We start from the raw sequence: 25,356 nt of genomic DNA on the forward strand, positions 1-25,356 counted from the left end.
TATTTCCAATAATTTTAATTTAATTAGAAGAAACTGCATCCCTGTTAAAGAAAAATAGGCTGTTATACATAGTGGCGCAGCAGTGACTGCAACCAGTATTGTGCAAATGTTGACATTTATGGAAATTAAAACCTCTTCTATATATATATTTGTACAATTTCAGGAACTGTTGTCAAGATTAGAATTAAATTTAGACATAAAATATATAAATATGTTTACAAAATGTATAAACCTGCAATATTACTGTGGATTTGCTTTTAGCTAATGATATTTTAGATTTTATATCTTTGACTAGCAATACCCACGCAAAGGTTTTGTTTGGGTGTGTGTGTATGTGTGTAGCTCATATAGTCTTTAAGATATTTTCATTCATTAGCAGAAAACCAGATTTAACCGTAAACCTGCAAAGCCCACGCACAAAACTGGACTGTAAGACACAACAGCACAAAACAATAGTGGTGAAAAAGCTGTGAAAAAAATAAGAAATTCTGACTAACCACAAAATTAACTGAAGGAATATATGATGCAAGAAAAAAAAAATAAGTGTGGAAAGGTGTGTCAGTAACTTTGGCCCTATATAACTGTCTAATTGTGCATACATTTTGTGCCTATCCAATTGTCCACTTCATTTAATGCAGGTGTTCAGTGTGGGTGAAAGACAGCAGGGGTGTTTGAGACATGTGTGCAAGACAGAAACAGCTGAAGGGGCAAATTGATACTTACAAAAACTGAAAGACTCAGCTTCCAGCGATCACTGGTTGGTTGATTTTGAATTCATGTAAATAACCTGCAATATAATAAAGACAAAAAAAAACATAGAAAAAAGCTATTAAGTTGTGTCTTTGTATGCAAAATATTGCATAAGTTAAAGGCAATTTGTAATATAAAATCAGCATGGGTCTTAGATGGCTCTATTTACCTACATTAGAACAAACAGACCGAACAAGAGGAAGAAAATTGGGACCATATTGACTGTTGGCTCAGGGTCAGAGTTTCCACAGCTGAGTTAAAACAGCTTTGTTAGTGTCTGACCTCCACTCTTGACAGCTGTTACTAATAGGAATCAGTCTTAGACAATGTTTAAAATCTGCTTCTCTGCTACCTCATTATTCTGTCTTCAAGTCCGCAGATTCCACTAATCAACAGTTTTCGTGTTCAGCAATTGTTTTATTTAATGTAGCTTTCTTTCATCAAGCATTGGCTGCTAATGATTTATTTAGGGGCCGTGCTCAGCTAGTTTCAGCATCACGCTGAAGTGCTGCAACTTAAGAGCTCTGTTAGAAACTCTAGTGTAGAATAAGTGCACAGATTCAGGGGTCAGAGCCAACTCAAACTTAAATGCACCCACAGTTTAGAAGTAATAATTACAGAGCGAAAACAATTCAGTGATCAGAGCATATACTTTGGGAGATGAAAAAGCTCCAAGATCATTCATGCTCATTTTCTCACATTATCTTGTTTTTAACAATAAGCCAAGATCTCATTACCAGCTTATTTATACAATTAGTCTGCCTCAACACCGCCAATTAAACAAGGCCAAGGGTTTTTTGAGGTCACGCTTAACTGATCTGTCACTAATTTGCTCTACAGCACCTCAGTCTTCTATTGCTGGGGCCAATAAGCCACCATCAACAAGAAAGGATAAATATACTGACTACTGCTGCATTGTTGTCAGAGCACAGTACAGTCTGCTGCGTGGGAGGCTGGAGGGCTAGTAGAATGAGACAGATAAAGGCAAGAGTCACAGACAGATCTGAATGTGGTAGCCTTGAGGCTGGATGTGACAATGGGAGAGAGGGGACCCAGGTGACCCCAGCTGAATGGAAAGCTGTAACATACAGCAATGTACTGCTGCCACCATGACGAAAATCAATTTCCCTCAGAGAAAAATCCTTTTCACATTATAACAAGGCCTGTTTTTGATTATTATGATATAAATAATGATGTAAGGTTTCATGTGACAGAAAAATATCCATGAGGAATTCAGTTAAGTGGTGACAAACTCAAGAAACGGTATTCTTGTTATGGCCTTATATGAATTACACCTCTGATTTCGAAGCCTACTTCTGGCTTTTAAATGCTGCTTCACTATTTCACTGCTGTGTACTATGCTCCAGCTGCAAACACCCACTCTTGTCCCCACATATACACAGGAATAAGTTATATTTGAAGCTATTCAGTATAGTACCGTCCCTGCCTGCTGGATAAACCACATATTTCATGGATGGTAATTCAATAAACAGTTCGTCTTTCTTTCCATTTGTCATCTGACTACAGGCTGAATTCCTGTTGCCTCTAAATAAAAGAGGGCTCTACTAATTACACATAGTAGATATTAACAAACCTTTGAATTCATAATTTGATGTTAATTGAGAACAATGGGGTAAATAATACATGGGGAGCTGAGTTCTTTATTCATTGGTTATTTAAGATAATTATTTGTGTGAGAGGGGGAAAAAATTTATAATTGCAAATAATGAGTGAACCCAAATGATATTATAATGAAGCCAGTGTAGCAATCCCTGTGGTGTAATAAGAGTCGTGTCAACTGGCCTATTGTAGAGGCACGTAACAGCTCTTTTCCTGCTGTGAATTACACCTACAGGCAGGAAACATAAAACAGGCACCCTCTATTCCTAATTACAAGATCACAGACTTACTATGTACAATTTTAGTTAAACTCAACGTCAAATTTATTAGTCACACCACGTTTTATGAACTTTCAATACATTTAACTGTTTATTTTAAATAAACAGTTACTTTGAAAGAAAAATGCACAGTAAATTAGACCTTTCTGGACAACAATTTAAGGCTCAAAGCAAAGCACAATGACTGTTTTTTTGCTTCATTGTAATGAAAATACTGGAGGTTTCGCTCATAGGTAGAAAAATCCAAACAGAGTGATGTAGCTAACATTAGAAGGCATGAGCACAGAGAAATCTTTTTTCAAGGAGTGGCCTTTTCTCCATGTTCGGTTTGACAGAGCTACCACACACACACACACACACACACACACAAGAAAATATGCACACACACTTAGGTTACATTAAAAGTTTTTATATGAAAAGAAACAGCCATAAATTATGGTATATTTTTCCAGCACTGACCTTTGCCAGCAACACACAAACACATATTTCAGAGTCCAAACAGCTGATGTGAAGCAAAAGGACAGTACCTGATCCTACACTTTCTGTAAGTCAGGAGTATGCATTTGCTCTGATCACAACGCGTTCAAGTTCCAAGGTTAACCAATTAACACCGAAATCTGCCACTAGAAACTACCTCTTTGTACTGCGTTACACATCGCGTGTACCGCACGACTGCTAAAATTGGGATTTGAGGTCAAGCCTCTTATGTGCTGTGGAGGAACGCAGTTTTACTACCACAAGTCAGAAAGATTCACTTTTAAATCAACTGAACCTTTAAATTCGAGACATGTGTTTACTTATGGCGAGGGTTAAGCTTAATTTAATTTCCCCTATCCATAACAGAGAGCTGTGTTTTTTCAAACTGTCATGTGACAGTGGCTCAGCACCAATAGAAAACACCACCACAACTATATACAGCAGAGGATACCAAAGAGGTTTTGTGTTTCATGTGCCTCTGTTAACTGTATATTGCAGTAATGCTATGTATGCACATGTTATATGTGCACATATGTGCATTTCGCCTTCCTGTAGCCGTGTGTGGATATGCATGAGCAAGCCAAAACTTCTACTTCAACTTCTGTGTGGAATTCATCCAGATCTACAACATGTTAAAAAAAAAAAATCCTCCCAATCCTCCGTTCCAAATCCTTACTCTCCTCTGCGTCCAAACACACTAAAGTAGGAATTCTGCAGAGTTAGTTATTTTGACAATAGAGGTAATCTATGCCATCAGCAGGCTGTTCCCTACCTGGATGCACTGTGGTTATCTCTGCAAATGCAGCAGCCGCACAGTCAGTCAGACTGGGGACTGCATGGGGGAGTTTGGGATGCATTGGGGTGAGGCTATAACAGCAGCTATCCCAAGGGAAAATGGGGAAATGGGAGGAAGAGGAGGGTTGAGTGTTGAAGGCAAAGGTGTGAAGCAAAGAAGAACATCATTGCTCAGAAAAGGCTGAAATACTAATTGAACACAATTGAGCACGATTGTCTATTAAATATCCACTTGCATGAAGTCCATTCTGTACGTACTGTAGCATCTGCAAAATATGAAACAGCAGTGCGTAATCTCCACAGACGAGAGGACATTACTCGTCAGGAAACACCTAAAGCACAGTTCATTCACTTCCTGCAGCTGTGATACGCTTCATACAGAAAAAATAAAAAGCCTGCCGCTGTGATGTCAGAAAGACAAAGAGTATTTCCGCAAGCGATCTATCATGTCATTGAGTAATTTGGTGTTGAAAACATGGCCGGGTCACATGCCAACAGCTGTTTCATGCTCCAGCACACCACACAACTGTCACAACTGTACAAATCTCTCTTTTCTCTCTTTATCATTACCCTCTGTCTCTCTCAGACTTGCCCTTTTCGACGTCGGGTCGATGCCGTTTCTGATGCTGAACTTACAGCAGACTAGACACTCACAAAATGTCTAGCACCAGCGCACCAGTGCGTCAAGAATGACAACCAGAGTGTCACTCCAGTTAAAACATCTTTGTTGAGTGTGAAACAGTGACCAGTATTTTGACAGAGCTGAAATGCAGTAATGTCAGATAAAACTAGGGGAGGAAAAAAAAATCGCTCTCAAGCAACAGCTATTCTACCCAGAGGTTGTTAAAAGTAATGCTCTGATACGGATACAGTGCTGTGGCTGAACAAGGCTTTCATGTGCTGCTTGGCAAATACATTATCTGTCATTTCCTCGGCGTCAAATAACAAGAATAAAAGTCTATTTACTGAGCAACTGGGTTGAGGCAGGGTGAAGGGAGAGAAACGACCAGCAAGTAAAATGTTTTCGTCCGTGGTGGACGGCATTCAGTCCCCAGTGCTCCAAACATGCGGGCGTGCAACCTATCAATTCTCTTTGATTTTCTTTCACATATTCTTTACTCCAAAGACTGTAAAGACAGAACAACACAGAATAGCCTTGTCTTTTTGCACACTGATTAGGCCTCTTTTCTTAACTTCTGAAATACCCATTTTTTTCCTTTCCACCCCCCCTTTGTTCTCTGTCTTTCATATTCGGTGTGGAGTTTTTGTTTTCGTGTATGTTGGGGGGCAGGGGCATGAAAACAAGTCTCTCTCTCTCTTTCTCTCCCAGGTAATGTGTTTATTTTCCTAGGTCCCATCTTCTAGTTTACTGCGTGGTGGTGTTTCTCCCCTCTTATCGCCTGGGCCTCGCGGGGCACTTTAGCCCCTCAAATCCTGTTCACCACATACTGGTTTTAGAATCTGTGAAATGAGTGCTAGAGAAGCGTGGCCACAATGTCTGCCTGTGTTGCTACTGGACTCAAATGGGCTTGGTGCTTTTTTTTTGTCCAGGGAGATGCATAAATGGAAGTTTTTAACACCTCAAAGGAGGCTGGGCCTTTGTGGAGCCACACTAGAGAAGCCTGCCAGTCTCCCGAGGAGGCAGACACACTGAGTGCTGCAGGACAAAGAGCTAGAGGAGCAGAATCAGCAGGGGCATCACTCTGCTTTGGGAACCAGACACACACACACACACCCCCACATATATGGTTGCACTTACATACAGTACATAGCACACATGTGAACACTTCCACTCACACAAATATAACAAAGGGTGGAATGATTTGTATCTGAACTGCCTGTAAAGAAAAATAAAAACGATCCAAAGAAAATAGATATTTTAACAATTACTGTATATTTAAAATCTGAGAAATTAACCAGCAAATTCTTCTCACACCTGCAGTGCAACCTAGTTCCAGATAGAAAAGCAAACAGCCGCTGGCAGTAACAATATTATGAAAAGATATGAATATAAATACTGTATTTCCACTAGTTAAAATCCGCATACAGTGCTAACTGTAAATAGATTCATATGATTGTACAAACAGACACAATAAAAATATACAACCATCACACCATTTCCTACTTATTGATTTCAGCTCCACTGTTTGAAAATAACTTCCTCATTTCCATCCCAATTTTCCTTATTGAAATTCTTTTTTTATTCCCCGAGTACAGCCAAACAGCTGGCATTTACAATCAGTCTTTATGCTGTTTAGATGCCTACAATAAGCATTTAGATGCAAATATCTCTGCCTTGTACAAAGGACTTGCAACTTCTGTCAGAAGCAACATAATCAACCTGCAATTGTCTCCTGGCTCCAAGTGGTTTCCAGTGACAAGGCCTAAGCCGTATGCATCTGTATTCAAATGATTCCCTATTTCAGGCACAGTTTAGTGTGGATATTTTCCAGCAGTACTGCACTGAAAATCAATCACATGGTGAATTAAACCAGAAAGGAAACAACTGATCCATAAATGATCAGGTTACAACAAGGCATTGGTGTCCACAAATTATTCAGTGTTCTCCTTGTTCGAGGAGAAGCAGGGATGCACTATTTGATTGTGGTTTTTTTCCACTGATGACTTGTGTTATTGTCGCACATTTTCGATTGGCAAAAGGAGGCTTAAGTTGACAAATGACTGCTTTAGTAGTAAGACCGGAACAATATAGACTACTTTAACTAAGGGCATGCGGGACACCTTTTCAGCATGATGCAGGTAAAAAAGAAACATTGGGAAGGAATAAACTCTGTTTATTAATTATTAATACAAAGCAACATTTTACATCATAGAGACCTTCCAAAAGCTTATTTAGTCTTTACACTTTGGTTACTGAACCAACTGAATGATAGAAATAAAGCTAAGGAGACGCACAGCACTTAATTTAATGTAGAAAAAAATACCTAAAACCTGAATAAGATTTAAAGGTCATGTAAATAAATAACTAAGCCTAAATGTACACGGCCGTGCAGTAAATCTGATCAGGGCACGCGCTTTGCATTGACTTCATTGCCTCCATACAGTCATTTCAACAATTAACATTATAACCTCTGTTTTTATTTACAGTTGCAGAGGTCATGTTGTTTTTCCTTTCTTTGTTTTTAAAACCCACCATTAATAACAGCATTTGCAAATGCAAATCCATTTAGGAGGAGGAAAAATGATCAGTTTGAGAATATTTCTGCCTTCTTAATCTTCTAAAGAGGGAAATGATTTAAAAGGAGGACACAAATCTCCAGTGACATGGCAGGAGCTGTAGGGCAACCACCCAGCCCACCACCACCCCTTTTTTCATTCTCCCTTTCTCATCTCACTCATGTCTACCTCTTGCCCCCATCCCCATTTCTTTCTCCTCCTTATTTACCTCTCCCCCCCCCTTGTGGCATGAAGGGGTGGAAGGGCCAGGAGTCAGTGACAGGGGACTGAGAGCAGGGCTCCACTTGGCTTGTCCCCTCAGAGGAAACAAATGTAGTGTTTGAGCCACTGATCACTCGTATAATTGAGTTTAACACTCCTTTTCTGGATTAAAAAAGGGCCTTTGAAATGAAAGGTCAAATTACCTCTACAGTCAGGCAATAAATAAGTCAAACAAGGTAAGCGGTTCCTGCCAGCATATGTCAGTGGCAAATTTAATTAGTGAAAAAACAGGAAGCTCTTCCATTCTACACTGAATTATAAAAAGGCAGTGTCAGTTCCAGTTGTGCGGCAGCGAAATAGAAATATACATTATCGGCGATCAATGAATCTTATCGCTTTAAAAAAAAATTGCACGCAAAATCCATTTAGTTCACACTATCTGTGCAATTGCATGAACACACGAACACCTTATGATTATACGATTACACGATTATGCGCATAACCAAATTACACGTGGAAAATAATTGAGTCTGGATAAGATCCTTAGTTAGATTTGTTCTTCGCACTTGCATGATTTTTTTTCCCTATTATGTAAAACATCCTATAGGTCCTTTGTTCATTGATTGCAGCACAAAGAAAGGAAATGGGCATAACGTAAGGCTGCAGTCTGGACTAAAAGCAAGCAAGGCACAGAACAAGAGAGAGAGAGAAAGAGAGAGAGACACCACTCCTCTACACCCAACCAGCTACAATGTGGCCTTTGTGACATAATGCCCTCTGCACAGCAGATTGTGGAAAATAATCCAGAATTTACTGCTTTACATATCCAGCAATAACAACTGACATCACAACCTGTACCATATATTCCATGCTTCTGGACACTTTTCACATTTACTGCAGAATGAGGGGGGTAAGAAAAACATTGTCAGGCAGTTATTCCCATCATGTCCTGGGAGCCCATTACAGCATGGCACAAGCAGTGGTAAAACTGAGAAAGTCAGCAAGCTGAGGCTACATGCAGGCAGAGGGCTGGGGAGCACTTAGGCTCATAGTACAAACCTACTACACACTGTTAACTGCTGGAGAAAGATGTAGTTCAAACAAACACTTGGCACCTGCAGATTATGTGTGTTTAAATTCTGGTAGCCATTAGGACTTAGTTTTTCTGTTCGAGTTGTTAGCTTCTGTGTGCTGCCCTCAACGTCAGGCCAGGCACTTTTCAAAGCTCCTAAAAAAGGACAATGAGCAGGAGATAGAGCATCTTTTAATTATCTCTCTCGACTTTGCCCAGTCCTGATTGTTGAAAGCGCGACAGGTGGGTCGCATAAAAAAAATAAGTTTCTACTAACACATGCTTCTCATTACTTTGCTTCTCAAGAAAAACTGACATTTCTCCAACCAAAAGAGAGAGGGTCCTCCATGGCCACCGCTCACCGCAAACTACTTTTCAAGTGTACCTTACATTATATATGAGTATACATTTTGAAGCTTGCACACTTTAAACATTCCAGAGAAGGGGGAGGGAGGGGAATGTAAACATATTAAATTGCATGTCCAAACGTGGAATATGTGCTGCAAGCTAAGTATGATCTATTTAATAAAAGAAAAACACTTTTCGGGATTCTTTTTCATTTAAACACAACTAGATTTCAATTGAATGAGCTGAGCACACTTGCAGACTGGTTTTCACAAACCTTTAGAAATTTGAGTTTTAAATGTGGACTGAATAAAACATAATAACATAAATAAATGTGCTAAAATACGTGACTTCCATCCATCTTTAAAAAAAAAAAAAAGAGCCACAGCTCTAAAATTTCAATATTCGAACTGCAAAAATAATATTTCCAAGGAACAGCCACAAAAAGAGTGTGTGTAAGTGTGTGTAAAGGCACACGTGCTCGTCTGCGTGTCAGTATATACATGTGTGTGCATGCCTGCTCTCCACAATAGCCCTGCAAACGTGGTTTTGGGCAGAGTAAATGGTAAAATGTTGAAATTGGAAAAAATATTAGCCTTCTTTCTCTTGAATAGTAGAGAGATAAGCACCCTTTAGCAATGAAGCCAGTGGAGTTTAAGCTTATTATGAATACCTCTCGGAGCGCAGAAGCATGTACTGTAGAAATCAAAGGGAGTAATAGGCAGGTAAGCCAGTGTCATTTTAAGGAGGAAGTCAGTTGTGAAATTGTAAAATCGCAAGGCCCTGCTGACAATCTCCTGCCCTCAGAACACTCCCATAAATGATTTCTAATGGCAGTGGCTATCACATATTTGAAAAAGTTAGAAGTTTGTGAGGCGAAAAGAAAGAAAATCCAATGCTAATCTCTCCATTGATGGAGACTAATAATAATAAGACCATTTATAGTGGGGCAAAAAAGTATTTAGTCAGCCACCGATTGTGCAAGTTCCCCCACCTAAAACGATGACAGAGGTCAGTAATTTGCACCAGAGGTACACTTCAACTGTGAGAGACAGAATGTGAAAAAAAAAATCCATGAATTCACATGGTAGGATTTGTAAATCATTTATTCGTAAATCAGGGTGGAAAATAAGTATTTGGTCAATAACAAAAATACAACTCAATACTTTGCAACATAACCTTTGTTGGCAATGACAGAGGTCAAACGTTTACTATAGGTCTTTACCAGGTTTGCACACACAGTAGCTGGTATTTTGGCCCATTCCTCCATGCAGATCTTCTCGAGAGCAGTGATGTTTTGGGGCTGTCGCCGAGCAACACGGACTTTCAACTCCCGCCACAGATTTTCTATGGGGTTGAGGTCTGGAGACTGGCTAGGCCACTCCAGGACTTTCAAATGCTTCTTACGGAGCCACTCCTTTGTTGCCCGGGCGGTGTGTTTTGGATCATTGTCATGTTGGAAGACCCAGCCTCGTTTCATCTTCAAAGTTCTCACTGATGGAAGGTGGTTTTGGCTCAAAATCTCACGATACATGGCCCCATTCATTCTGTCCTTAACACGGATCAGTCGTCCTGTCCCCTTGGCAGAAAAACAGCCCCATAGCATGATGTTTCCACCCCCATGCTTCACAGTAGGTATGGTGTTCTTGGGATGCAACTCAGTATTCTTCTTCCTCCAAACACGACGAGTTGAGTTTATACCAAAAAGTTCTACTTTGGTTTCATCTGACCACATGACATTCTCCCAATCCTCTGCTGTATCATCCATGTGCTCTCTGGCAAACTTCAGACGGGCCTGGACATGCACTGGCTTCAGCAGCGGTACACGTCTGGCACTGCGGGATTTGATTCCCTGCCGTTGTAGTGTGTTACTGATGGTGACCTTTGTTACTTTGGTCCCAGCTCTCTGCAGGTCATTCACCAGGTCCCCCCGTGTGGTTCTGGGATCTTTGCTCACCGTTCTCATGATCATTTTGACCCCACGGGATGAGATCTTGCGTGGAGCCCCAGATCGAGGGAGATTATCAGTGGTCTTGTATGTCTTCCATTTTCTGATGATTGCTCCCACAGTTGATTTTTTCACACCAAGCTGCTTGCCTATTGTAGATTCACTCTTCCCAGTCTGGTGCAGGTCTACAATACTTTTCCTGGTGTCCTTCGAAAGCTCTTTGGTCTTGGCCATGGCGGAGTTTGGAGTCTGACTGTTTGAGGCTGTGGACAGGTGTCTTTTATACAGATGATGAGTTCAAACAGGTGCCATTCATACAGGTAACGAGTGGGGGACAGAAAAGCTTCTTACAGAAGACGTTACAGGTCTGTGAGAGCCAGAGATTTTCCTTGTTTGAGGTGACCAAATACTTATTTTCCACCCTGATTTACCAATAAATTCTTTACAAATCCTACCATGTGGATTCATGGATTTTTTTTTCACATTCGGTCTCTCACAGTTGAAGTGTACCTCTGGTGCAAATTACTGACCTCTGTCATCATTTTAAGTGGGGGAACTTGCACAATCGGTGGCTGACTAAATACTTTTTTGCCCCACTGTATCTCTTTGATTAAACAGCGCATACTCTGAAGCTCGCAAGAATGTGTGATTCTTTGCGAGTGCTCTAAGCTTCCCAAAGTAGACCCCGCTTTGCAGAACATTCCTTATGGTTTCAAGTTCAATTGGCTGTGAACGTCCACTCATACATGCTGCACCAAAATCATAAAAAAGCCCTTGTTCGTGTTTTGTTTTGAACAATGTTTGTGAGACGAGAGCTACTCGGTGTGCACATTTAGGTTTGTTTTTTTCTTTTTAAAAAAGGAGAAGATCAGCTGTTTTTGGTATCGTATTCATTGGTGCATTTTTACCTAATAGCTTAAGTTGTAAAGCTCCTCTGCTGAGATCTGTTGTAAAGATGATACCATAACATGACTGCTCTGAGGCACCATGAACTCTTTCGTGCTTAGATATTCTACAAAGGCTCTCACACAGACACACACACACATAAAACACCCACAGGCTAATACATACTATGTTTTTTCTCCTCTGAATATTCATCCATGTTTCCACATCATCTGCAGGTCTCCTAATCACAGTCACTTCCCCTTTAATCACAGAGCTCTAATTAGGTCCTAATAAACCATTTTGCCATCCTCTTGGAGCGCCTCTGTGTCACTCACACATCAAACCATGAAATACTATATTAAGGGGCTGTCAAGCTCAAAGGAAAGCTCCTCCAGCAGCAGTGATACAGATACTGCAGGCACACCCTCTTACACTAATTGAAATTATCGAAAGCTCTGCTTACATGTGACACTTGGCCATGTCTGAAACCATAGGCTGAAGTACAGCCGGCAAAAGCATGACGGTTGTGCCAGCGCTGAGGCTCTACTGGTTTCTCTGATGTCGGATAATTGTTTAAACCTGAGTGGATATGGCACAGGGCCTCATGCTGCTTGTTCTGCCAAAAGAGTAAACAAAAAATGTTCTCACTAGCACTTTGCTCCTCTGTTTCTTCTATTCTGACTCAGTCCAGAATGGGCTTCAAGGAAAGCCTCATGATTCCATGTTCATCTTGGAGAACCAGTGTTGGGGATGATGATCACTGACCACAAGTTGATAATGATGACTGTTTAATTAGAAGCCTTTCTTTGGCCTGGCCACAACCCAAACTCCTCCACCCTGCAGATGGTAACCAATAAATTTAGCTTTGCTGAAGATGAGGAGGGACATTGTACCTCCTTAATCTACCCCACCCCTAACCAAGAACACAAAGCCTTTCTCCTTACTAACACAAAAAAAGCGTAGCTATGCTGAACAAGGAAACCTCTGAAGTCTAACAGTCTGTGTACACATACACCTAAGTCAAGCGGTGGTGTTTTCACAGGCTGTCAAGTTTCATTTTTATATATTCTTCTTAATTCGCCTTTTTAGGAGCGTTTTCTTTTCCTGGTTTGTTTGTGCAATATCCTTTTTTCGTAACTGAAGCATAATTGCATTTTCACGGTAATGTTTAGGAAATACAAACAAGCACTTGGTTACAGATACGCAAAAAGCTGCTTGCTGCAAATGCATTAGGGCTATGTTTGGAAAGCTGAAGCCTCTTTAGCGGTTCGCAAAAATACTGCGACCATCTCAGCGTGAAACGTCAACTTGAATATCACTGGGTCCAAACTCCAGCTACCACAGAAGACTTTAGTTGCCTGACCATCCACCCTGACCTCCTCCGTATGAGCTGACGTACAGGAACATAATCCTCCAAACAACATTTGACAGCGAGGGTAAATTGCAGCTGGAAATTAGTCACATATTGTGGTGTGTAGAAGGTGAACTTGAATATTGTGCAATAATGGAGCAAAAAGCAGAATTTTTTTTTAAGTTGTATATTTTACACACCATCCTGTCTTGTGGAAAAAAAGATTAAGTGTTGACATTCTTTCCTGTCCAATCCCTGTACGTCCCTACCCACCACCTGCCAATCATCTTGCTTCACACGGGCCTCCTCCCAGAGATTTCTACAATCATATGCCTGGCAGAAACACCACTCTGTGTTTTGTATGTGTGCGTATATTGTATGTGGGCGGGTGGCGTGTGCCAGAGTGGCTATCCCATAAGATTTTCAAAGACGCTCATGGGAAACTTTCTGCACGGGCCAAACCCCAGTCTTTCTCTGTCATTTCAGCAGATTTCTCTTTTTTTAGTACCATTCATGAAACAGGAGATTGTCACAGATGGTACTCTCTCTGATTTTATTCTTCAAGCTCCGAGTTGCCTTTTTTTTGGCCTTCATTGCTAGAGCTGCACTTTGCTTATAAATGTACAGCTGAGCCAATCAGAGGTTTCTTGTGCAATTTAAGAGTGGGTAAAATGTTTCCACTGCCTCCAACAGTTGTTTCTAAAGTATGAATGTTAACTCATGGATCTTCAAAAGAACAAGCAGATGGTTGTTAATTCAAATTTGGTTTAAGCTGAAAGTTCATATTTTCCAGCATTAGTGTTTCTGTTATGGTTCTATAGTAGCACAAGTCGTCAGAGTGATGGATAAAAATATTTCCAGCTGCTTCTCTGATGCTACAAAGACATATACTCGCAGACTCAAATTAAGGACACTAAATGTTATCAATCACCTCGAAAATGTAACATTTTCCCTGTGAAAAATTCACCAACTGTGGGTCAGGACAAAAATCCATTTCTTGGACTGAAGAAGACCAAGTTTAATCTCAACGTCAGAGGGGTCTGGGGCGACGTGAATACCAACATCATTATTTGTGCAGAGTTTTAGTCTCAGAAAATCTACTTTTAGCTCATCTTTTTACCAACAGTGCCTAAACACCCCCCCGCCCCACTTCACTAACAGAGTGAGTGGGAGAGAGGGGATAACAAAGACAGACATCCAGAGCGGGAGAAAGACAGAGACCAAGAGAAGATTGTGGTCGAGTCTGCTGAAGCCATTTTCTCATAATGCACATTAAGAGCACAGATTTGTAACACATCCAAGTAACTGTATAAAGAAATTATTCAGAAAGGCAACAAAAGACCAGGGCAAGAAGAGATGCTATGGTTAAACTCATCAGAACTTTAGCCACAAGACCCTTTCCATTTATTCCCCCACCCTCCCTCTTTGTCACTTTGATTTATTTTTGGCTTTGTACATTAGTGTTTTCCTCGGGAGAAGCTGTTGGGAAAATGACTTCTGGCCCAGTACATCCTTTTCTTTTCCATAACTTCCTCGCCTGTTTTAGATGTCACCGTAGCTGCTCCATGATGCAAGTGCTTGATCAGGGTTTGTTTCCACCCAAGAGGGACAACACACAATATGTGGAGAGCTTAAAAATTTAGCAGCAGCAAAGAGTTTTTATATAGCAAATAGTTTTTATGAAAGGCTTGCCTTTTAAAAAATAATGAACTCTACAGGTGGCATTTATAACACATTAAATGCTCTTTGTTATAGCATTTACTGTGCGCACACCATTATAAATCGCGCATAACAGCTAGCGTTCTGCTTTGTGAGTCCAAGTTGGAGATTACGACAAAATTGATCATTATTTTCACTTAGCTTCAGTGCACAGTAAAAAAAAAAAAACAATATAGATGTGCATATGTGCATTAATGCTATGTACAAGCGAGCAGGCAAATGTGCACACAGAAACAATCGTGTGCTCAAAAAAAATAGCTCCCGGTATCGTTAATGCTCCACCATAGAATAATGAAGCCAAATTGGCTGGCTTAGATGCAACTGTGAGGCATATTTTACATCTCATGTCAGATCAAGCTGGCAGATGCCAAGCCGAGCTATTAAACTCCACCAATTGGATAATGCCTAATTGTTCGGCTTTAAAGGACCGTGGAGACCTGCTTAACTTGAATACAAAAATAACTACTGCCTTCTGAGAATATAGAGTGCATAAAACATTGTAAAAAACATTAATACTTGATTAAATTGTATAAATGATTTCGGTCCTAAATGCTGAATTGCTTGATGCATTCTTACAGCGTGGGTATTCATGACAAATGAGAAATTCAAATACGTGCAATATGCCATATTTGCACAGCTTCTCCCTTATTAGATAGCGAGGTTTTTATGGCATTCCCTCACATTATATTTACACGAAAACCCCCGGTGTCACAGCTGCCCGTGCTGGCTCAAGTTATTTTCATGGAGTGTTTTAATGCTTCCTCCAAGGCAGCAGCTTGCCCATGGGATGGCCTGATCCGCACACAATGGGAGGAATCACAAGGAAAAGGCTTGTTGTGATGCTTTTGTGTGTAAGCAGCGCAAAGGCCCACATTACACTAATCTCTTTTCCCTTGTTCACTTACAAGACACAATCTCAGGTCTTCAGAGCTTCTACAATTCTAATAGGGCAGAAATCACTTGGGGCAAAAGATCACAGCTTCTTCTTCTTCTTTTTTTCATTAGTCCCAGTATGCTGGAGCAAGGTCACTAATATACACGCACACACATATGCAGACCATATATCTGTCTATCTGTTAAAAGCACATGCGCTGACAAATAAGCACTTTTTCCTCTGCAGCTGAAATTAAAGTGTAGCACGACCGCAGTCAGTGAAAGCTGCTGGTGAGTCAAAATAATAATTAATGCACGACTCTTTCAGACTGTAGCTAACAAAATGGTTGCCACAAAAACAGGGAGAAAGAAACTTTTTTTTTAATACCCGAACTGTAGCACAAAAAAAAAAAAAAAAAAAAAAAGACACGAGGGCGACACAAATGTTTGTTTAAAATTCAGTTTCAACCACCTGCACTCTTTTTGCACAACCTGACAGTTCTCAGTCTTGGTCTGTATGCTGTTTGTGCAAGTGTACTAATGCCTGTGCCCCTATTCCCGTGTGTGTGTGTGTGTGTGTGTGTGTGTGTGTGTGTGTGTGTGTGTGTGTGTGTGTGTGCGCGTGTGCGTGTGTGCGCAGGGACTCCAAAATCCACCACATTTTAATTACTGCCCGGCTGCACTGTGTTCCTCTTTGATATGGAAATAGAGGCAACCATCTTCACACAGCCACTGTACAAATCTTCATGTGATTCATAAAAAACAATGAGCCGGGCTAATTCCTCCACCTGATTACAGTCCCAGACCTGTGTCAGAGAAATGCGGCCACCAACGCCTTTCCAATTAATTCTACATATTAATGGGTGATTTAAAAAAAAAAATCAACAAAGGCTACTTACCATAGCCTAGACTGTTGCATTTTGAAGTCAAACTTAATTATGCACAACTATGCTATGGACTGAAAGAAAATGTCCAATTATTTTGAGAAAAACATATTCGGTGGGAGAGTGAATGATGCAGATCAAAATGGGCCACTTACATTACTTGTGCAATTATACAGTTCCTGTGATGATACACATATTTAGGTTTTATTTTTATTTTTTTTAATCTGTAATCTTGTAATGTCAGCAATACCGTTCACTTAGAGCAGCCAGGGGGACACTGAGATCTAACAGAGCAGAGGGAAAAACCGCTGCTGCCTTTGTTGAGGTTCAGTAAGTGGCGCACATATGTGTTAGTAGTAAAAAATAAACAAGAAATAGCACACAATAAAGTTGAATCTTTGACATTAAAGGAACCTGTGTTCTTGAAAAAAAGCACAATATTAAAAAAACCTCTCTCATTCAGATTGAGGCAATGTAACAGCCAAAGCTGTGCGAAATTTCAAATGAGGAACCTTAAGATGCCTTTTGAAACAGCTGGTGTACTACACTCGCTCGCATGTGTCTGCCTGGCTCCACATTATCACAGCTTTTCATTTAAGAGGCTGACTTGATGGAGGTGATGCCCCACTGTCCGCTCTTTCTGGCTCCACTGACCCTTGATAGCATCGGTATTTTTGCCTGTGAGAGCTGACAATTTTCTAAACAGCGAAGAGCCATAATTAATTTAGTGACATTAATTAGTGGCGTGTTACTAAGTTGTCAAGAACTCGTTGTTGAAGGGTAAAATTGCCAAAAGAAAATGCTATGGCACCGCTTCTTATCATTGTTGGAAGATTGTGCAGCAAATTAGATAACACTTAGAAAGACAGATGTCACAACACGTGCTGCCACATTCATTAACTCCTGCGGTCCTTCAACAGTCCCCCGCCTCGCCTCAAACTTTACCAGGCCTGCTGTTCTTTACCTCCTCTTATCCTGTTTATCATTAGGTCCTAGCTATAGCTTCCCCTCTCCCAGACCACAGTCTACTCTTGACCTGTCACTTGGAATAAAATAGCTGTTTTTTGTAAACCCCCCCCCCCCCCCCCCCAAAAAAAAAAAAACAGTACAAATGGAAAGACAAGTGTCCAAAGTCCCAGTGATGATATGTGTGTTGAGAGAGATGTAGTGACTTTTTGGATTTTGACATTTCAGATCACAGTCAACAGTAGTTTTATCTGTTGCAAGAGTAAAGCCATTCTTGCAGAGTGTCCACATGTATGCAGGCATGCCAAGCCCCCCGCCCTTCTCTCTCTCTCTCTCTCTCTCTCTCTCACACACACACACACACACACACACACACACACACACACACACACACACACACACACACACACACACACACAGGATAAATAACATAACAGTACAACAAGAACAATTGAAAAGAAATGGAAAGTTAAAGAACTCGAGCCGAGCGGAGCGGAGCCACCTCATTACAAACTCAACTTTTTTATGAAATAATCTGCACACACTCATACACATATTGTTATCGTCATTCACGACACTGCACAGTTTGCATGTGGCAAAATATTATTTGCATTTCTGAATAAAGAGATATGTCGCTGCGAGTGCATTTTATTTTCCTTGTGCGTGTGTCAAATCAGCTTATCGTGAGCGGAATTGGTTGTAATATCATTAAAGAATTCATTTTGGCAAGGGAACACACTCCGAGTGAGACTGTTCGCAGAAGAGCAAGGCCGTAAAACGAAACCTACACACACCAGCACCTTCATTTGCATGAGTGTGTGGCTTGGAGTTAAATAACAGTTTTTTAAGCATTAAAATAACATAACATGGGTAAGATATATCATCACTGAGACGGGGACTTTTTCTTCCCCCCTCCCCCCCTTTACAGTTATGCCAAATGTACCCTCTGCGTTAACAGAATCAACCGTTAATAATCAGATAATCACATATATGAGCAAGACATTAATATTCACAGCATCACATGAAGCACATTTCTTTCAGCGCCCCTTTTCTCGCCCTCCTTCCCTCTCACTCGCTCCCATCTTTTTCTTTGATCCCACGAATTGCTGGCTCAAGAGCTTTAAATTATAATAATAATAATAATGATAATAATAATAAATCCTACCTGTGTATGAGGACAGTTAAAGGCAAGATTTGAGGTTTATTCAGTTTGTGTTTTTTTTTGTCTGAACTCATTTTAAAATGGCCTCATCATTTCTCTTCCACTCAGTAAAACAAATATAAATTATATAAATATAAAATCACCATGTCATGCAATACTGGAGACACTGGACATGGACAGAGCAGCAGCTAGTGAGGCTTCCTCCCTTCATGCCAAACTGTAGGTCCTAAAAAACTTTGAACTTACTGGCAGATCAGTGTTAGCGACCCTACATCTTATGCTGAGTCCAGGTGGGAAATGCTGCCTTATTTCTCAGTCTTGCAAAAAAGCTCAAGTCTCACCCCAATATCAAAACGCAGATTAGTCTTTGAAAATACAGGAAAGGTGCAAGGCCAGGCAACATTACATAAGATTTTATTGCCCTGTATTATGTATCAGAGAAACATACAAATACACAGATTAGTTGAGTTTTAATAGATTTGTTTCCAATTTCAGTCAAATAAATGCGCACATGTCAGTGGCAGTATTGATTTAAAAAGAAATACAGTGAATATTTCAAGGGGATCACACTGCCAAAATTAGTTACACTTCACATTCCTTCGACTATAATGCACATTTGAGCTGCATGTACCAATTGTGCAGTAGGTCATTAATTAAGTTGCCGGTAGTTCTCATGTGGAAAAATAAGTGAGAAAGGTTCAATAAAAGCCAGCGCGGCTGGCATCAAAAAGCTCTAATGCCGCTTTTCACTCTTCCCTCTCTCGCTCTTTTGCTGAGCGACACGCTGAGCTGCACAAGCCGTCAGAGACAAACTCTTATAGAGACAGAGCCGAGTGTCCCTGTATAGCAATCAGGACAATGTGCTGAATGGGCAGTCTAATTATAAATGTGCCATTTAGACTTGCATTTGGTCTCCAGAACCGGCTTACCTTATGAGGAAACGTGCGTAAACAGCCACAGTAAGAGCAACTGTGCAAAACAAAATGCCACACGGACTAAAAACTTTACTTGGGCGGAGGAGCGGACTACCGAGTGTTCTTATCACTGTGGCAAAAATAATAATAGTAATGCGCGGGAGGGCTATCTGGGTTTGAGGTCTTAAAACGGGGGGGGGGGGGGGGGGGGGTGCCGGAGTTAATTACGGTGTCATTAATTAGCCACAGGTGTGTCGTTTGTGTGGACGAAAAATGCACGTGCTCGGCGCTGAAAACACAGAAGAAGAAGAAGAAACAGAAGGGGGGGGGGGTGTTTAAACTGTTGTCATAGTGGATTCCCGTCTTATTAAAATGTTATTAGAAGTCCCGCAGTAGCCTCAGAGTGCTGTTTTGTTTTTTTTGTTTTTTTGTTTTTTTACTCAGGGAGTGTGTCTAATTTTGAAAAACGTCTTAAAATGAGGGGGCACTCTGCTGCCGAAATTAATGATCTTGGAGTGATATTTTAGGAAATCTTCAATTTTTCATAAACCTGCAAAATCAATTGACGTGCGTGCAAAAATAAATATTTCCTCAATGAGCAGTGTGTCTGAAATTTAAGTGCTTTTTAGTATCCTAAAATATGACCAAAATCTGGCGTCTCTAAATATCTAAAAAAAAAAACATTTTATACTGGAAGGCCTTACTATTCATTGCTGGAACTGTCTTGCGGCAACAAACACATAAAAGGTGAGAAAATATCTCCTAATGGACACATGTACAGTTCTCACAATGGAACTTCTGTTCCGTTTATCCCGGGAGCGAGGAGCTTCAGATATTTCGGCTTAAATGGAAAACTGTCTGTTCGAGTACATCTTCTCTAAATGGACAAGCCCCGCGATTGTTGAATTTAATTTATGGCTTATGCATTCTTTTGGGGTCAATTCCCCTGACCCCCGGAGAAAGTTAAGGAAGAGCAAATTCCCAGGCTGCACGGCTTCAAGAAACTCCGAGGTTTCGGACAGGAAGAAAAAAAAAGATTAGTGGGGGTCTGATAACTTCAGGCAACAAAGGTTCTGGATGCACGAGGGTATAATGAGACATAAGCGGAAGGTTCAAATAAACTTGTCTACCTCACATGTGGACAGGAACCTACCGGGACGCACGTCACTGTCAATGAACGGTACCGCTCTGTGGACAGAAGGGAAACTGCCACCAGCAGAACAAAGTTACAGGGCGCTGTAAACACGCACAGAACACCGCAACCAACCATCAAACATTTAATAGCTGATTAAGAATCAACACTCGGCAACGATAGATAGTTGAAACGTTATCGGTGGCAGCGGTCGGGGTTGGTCTAAGCGCTGCAGATTGCACCGTGCAGCCTCAGTCCGCCCGCACGCTCCCCGCTGCTGAAAGGGAGAAGAAAAAGAAGATGATTTTAAAGCTCCGAGCGATGAATCGGGCTGCCGCAGAGTTTACTTGTGATAAAGTTCAGTAAACGCGCTTTTTACGAATTACGAGGTCACCAGAGCCACTTCCAACCAGCACTTCACGCGTCACTCTCGTCTCGCGTGTAGACTTGGCTTGTTTGAGGTGAAAGCGACGCACCAGACAGTCTCAGTGATTAAAGTTTGACAGTCATTCTCCGAGTCTCAAAATGTACCGACTCGAGAAAGCTTTGCACACAGTTTACTTTGTAAAAAAATAAAATAAAAAACAATAATAGTAGTTTTAAAGCAAAACGCGCGCAAGGTTGTGTGATCGCTCGCGCTGACAGCGCGCTCGCCTTTAAGGAATCAGCAATTAAACACAAGGTGGAAATATAAGGAGAAGGAGGCATGTTGGAAAAGTAGAGAAAACGTGTTGTTTACCTTGTTGGTGTGAGCCGTGCTGATGATTGCCTACTTTTGCGTCCTTCCCCGTGCGCAAAGAACAGCAACTAGTCTCGGCTATACTTTACTGAAAATGATCACCGAGCTATCTGTTGAGCGAAAACTTAAGTCTGCTCACTCGGGGCCATAGGAGGGGATCCCGTCCACTCTCTGTGAAGTTCAGTTGTACAAAACTACAAGTACCTTTTGTTAACCGTCTATCTGGTCTTTATCTCCCTCTCTCACACACTCAGACAAGAGAAGACGATGCTGTCAATCTTGGCAATCAATGCGCGCAGCCATGTCGCAAGTATTCAAAGCATTTCCCGTCGTGCAACATCAGAAAGTGAGTGGCCAGGGCATTGATCTGAGGAAGGCAAAGAGGCAGGACTCCCCCTCCTCCTCCCAGACAAGAGATACGGGAGAGAGAGAGAGAGAGAGAGAGAGAGCGAGAGAGAGAGAGCGCGAGAGAGAGAGGTGGCGAAATAAAAGTGGAGACAGGGAGGATGGCTGTTAGCTTACTGCCCGCTTTTAGTAAGTTTAATAAGCTTACTTAAATTAACACCACTTACAAGCTACACAACAACTGAAAAGTTAAGGGCGACCTTTCCACCCCAGAGTTTTTCTTCAGTGACACTTTTTTTTTCATTTGTCTCGTTAGGAAACGAGTAATTCAGCGACCCCTCCCACTTCAGTCAAAGTTTATTATAATTATTACTATTGTTTCTTAAGAGGAAAATGCGGTCATCTGTGAGTATAGGTGACGAGATCAGGTGAGCGATAGGCTGTTTTATTTTTATTTACTTAAGTTTTGTGATACAACAGCATGTATTTGTGTGAATTACATCACCGTTTAAAATATAGCAGCATTAGATTCGGTGTTCTTTATAGTTTGTCACGGTGTCCTATACGCCTAGTTTTCATTTTCACACCATCCAGAAGGCTGCAGCTTCTTCTTCCTCTTCAGATTATTTCTAATTTAATTGACTGAGTCTCACATTATGCATTTTTGATTTTTTTGTGTAGATTTAAAAAAAAATATTATTTATTTATTTCATCATACGCGCATTTCTTGCCAGTCAATTAAGTACATGCAAGTATTGTCACGATATATACTTACTGGAACACAAGTGAATTATTACATTTTATAAAAACGTGTCAAAAAATAAAAGACTTGTCGGTGACTGTCTTACTGTTTAAATTTACACACTTATTTCAGAATTTTGATATACATGTATATATTATTTTGTAAATAATTAAAAACAAACACACACAAATTTATATATTGACCAGTATAACGTTAGAAAATAATGGAAAATTGTTCGAAGCGTTACGTTTAAGTTTTACTTTCATAAACGACATTTTACTGTAGTTTTGGTGTATTTGTTCTTAAGTTTTAACACAGAAACTAAAAATAAAATAACCATTATGTACCATCAGTACGTTAACGCAGAGCTATTGATTAGCAGGTTAGACTGGATACAGCTGAAATACAAAACACCTCATTTTTTTAAACAGATTCAGCAAATGTAAGTTGACATCTGATATTACTCAAAAATCCAGCTACTGGGACCTTACAGGCAGACCCTCACTTGCAATAAAAGAAGATTTTACTGAGAGGAATTTATCTGTCACGAACAGAGCATATGTTTTAGATAATCAGCTGGGTTTGGATGAGGCCCACAGCTATCATTCAAAAAAGGAATCTCGGTAGAAACGTGCACATATTAAAAAAATGTAATTTAATTTAAAAAGAGGAGAGAGAGATCTGACAACGTTGTAGCTTTGAAAAACATCAGCAACATTTTGTGACCAGCAGAAAATACAAATAATAATAATAATCATAATAATATTAATAAAAGGTAGAAGTCCGTTAGTTAACATGCCATAAGTGTCACATAATAGAAATGAGAAAGTTACTTACAAAGACAGGAGACAGCAGAAGAAAATTCTGATTGTTAACTGCAGAATGACATGAGCTGAGCTGAAAGAAGGAGGGGAAGCAGAGGAAGAGAGAGAGAGTGACAGAGGAGAGAGAGAGGGGGGGGGGGGGTGAGAGGGAGGGAGAGAAAGAGAGTGAGGCAGAGAGAGAGAACAACTTCGCGACAGATGCGAGTCCTGAGCGTCTCACTTTCCCTTTCTTGCTGTTCCAGGTGAAGCAAAACACACCAACACCACATCTACATCAAAGACCTTCAAAATGCTCCTGTGCGCGTTACAATGCACACACTGCATGCTTTTCTCCACTGAACTTCTACAACACTGATAGCCTGCAAGTTAAGTATTAACTTTTTTTTTCCCGGCAGTGTGCGAAATGTCAAAGTTTACATTTAGCTACGAATAAATAAAGAAAGACTTACCTTTAACACTGAAACTTTTCTACTGTCACACTTTTAACCTGAGCCCCTCTTCTAAAGCTATAACGATCTGATTCACATCACCAAATTTAATAAAAATCATACAGAGTAAAAAGCTTTGCACCATAAAATTGCATATGATCCTATAACAGTCTGACACCGTGTTTTTCCGGATGCATACATGATGATTCTGTGTTGTTCCTGCTGTTAGTGTACCTTCTTTAACGAGCGGAGTTTTTTCTTTCACCGCTTGCACTTGAACGTGTGTTGGATGTGTCTCATGCGCCACCTTTTGGTCACTGTGTGAAGCTCACCTGCAAGGAAAAAAAAATCTCTTTAAAGACAGACAATCAGTGCATTTAGGGAAAACACCTTTATTTTATTTATTGATCTTTGTTTTTAAAGTTGGACGTTCAATTTTTATTTGGTTAACATTGACCAAACGGCAATAAGGAGTGCAATGGCATTACCACCGGTTTCCATTGTTGCTGCTTCAAAAGTGACAGTGTGAGTAGGGTTAAAAGAAAAAAAAAGGGTGCAAAACAATATGAGTCATTACATTTGTTTAACGTGTATTTATTTCCAGACTTTGCTCTGTTCAGTGACAGATGATTGTGCAGCTGAACAGGTGCCCGCAAGTGCCAGATAGTTCTCTAAATACAAATATAGGCTACTTTTACAGAGGTGACTGTAATGGCTTCCTCTTTATAGCTCAGATGGTAGTGCGCGAAGCCTGTGTGAAGAGCAAAAGACAGTCCAACTTGTTGGGGGGTAAGGCAGACACATTTGCATACCCTGTGAGTCTTTGATGCATCTTGAAATTCAAGTCTAGCCCATAAATATTTGAAAAGGAGAGTGCATGAAAATCAACATTTTTGTTACATTAAATTAACATGTGTTCTTCTCCTGTTCTGCATGGTTAATTAGAGAACACCATTGAGTCAGTGAGTGAGGATTGGGGGGGGGGGGGGGGGGGCTGCTTTGATTACACTGCAACCAGAGGAGGTTTCAAAGGTGTGCAGCTGATTCATGCTTAGGAATACAGTCATTAGTATCTCAATGAGCAGCCAAAATTATCAAAATTCCAAAGGAAGATTTTAAAAGTTCTACTTTAAACCATTTACTTTTCATTCTACAGCAGTTTAGGTGTCTGTCTCTGGACATGGGATCTCCTTTGACACATACAAGTTTGTTTTAACCCCATATTTATGAGCAGTGCACAGACAATAAGTGCTTGTTGCAGTTATACGTAGATACACAGCAATTTTAAGCACTTGTTTAATATCTACACCCATGACGGGTGTATAAATGGGTAATATTTGCTTGATAATGTAGTATATAGCCCTATTTTTAATATAAAAAAAAATCTACACAGTGCCACCTTCATATAATCCTAATCCATCTTACATTTGGAAATGTGCAGGCAGAAATGTGCAGACACGCCTTTGCTTTTCATTTTTAATGCACTTTGCAAGTAGTTGTGCATGCAGGTTTGGTGGTCTAGGTAAAAAGTAAATGCTGGTAGTTCTGCTCAGCTGTTACTTCCATGACACTGGGCGCAGTAAGTGACTCCAAAATGTTGCAATAAATACAGTTTCTTAAGTTTCTTTTCTATCTATTAATACAGTTTATATTTTGTGTTCTATAAAAAAATGTAAATGTATGAGAAACTGTAAGATTTTCAGTGACT

At 40.4% G+C, this 25,356-nt stretch overlaps 2 protein-coding genes across 7 annotated transcripts in view; both read right to left on the reverse strand.

Moving 5' to 3' along the window:
* Positions 1-21,696, reverse strand: part of sox6 (SRY-box transcription factor 6) — a 129,272-nt gene extending 107,576 nt beyond the window's left edge. For 4 of the 6 annotated variants that reach the window (XM_082532830.1, XM_082532829.1, XM_082532828.1 and 1 more), the window contains exons 1-2: positions 21,310-21,696; positions 724-787 (exon numbers count right to left, since the gene is read on the reverse strand). The gene's annotated coding sequence lies outside the window, so the exon portion shown is untranslated. The remainder of the gene's footprint in view (positions 1-723; positions 788-21,309) is intronic. The other 2 variants (XM_082532831.1, XM_082532827.1) reach the window with 1 other exon arrangement.
* Positions 21,697-23,894: 2,198 nt separating this feature from the next.
* Positions 23,895-25,356, reverse strand: part of plekha7b (pleckstrin homology domain containing, family A member 7b) — an 80,355-nt gene continuing 78,893 nt past the window's right edge. Inside the window, exon 28 of the mRNA XM_082506663.1 lies at positions 23,895-23,980. Coding sequence (XP_082362789.1) covers positions 23,910-23,980 — 71 coding nt within the window. The 3' untranslated portion in view covers positions 23,895-23,909. The remainder of the gene's footprint in view (positions 23,981-25,356) is intronic.

Source organism: Aulonocara stuartgranti (assembly GCF_965226115.1).
Source record: "Aulonocara stuartgranti genome assembly, chromosome: 1".
Lineage (NCBI taxonomy): Eukaryota > Metazoa > Chordata > Actinopteri > Cichliformes > Cichlidae > Aulonocara > Aulonocara stuartgranti.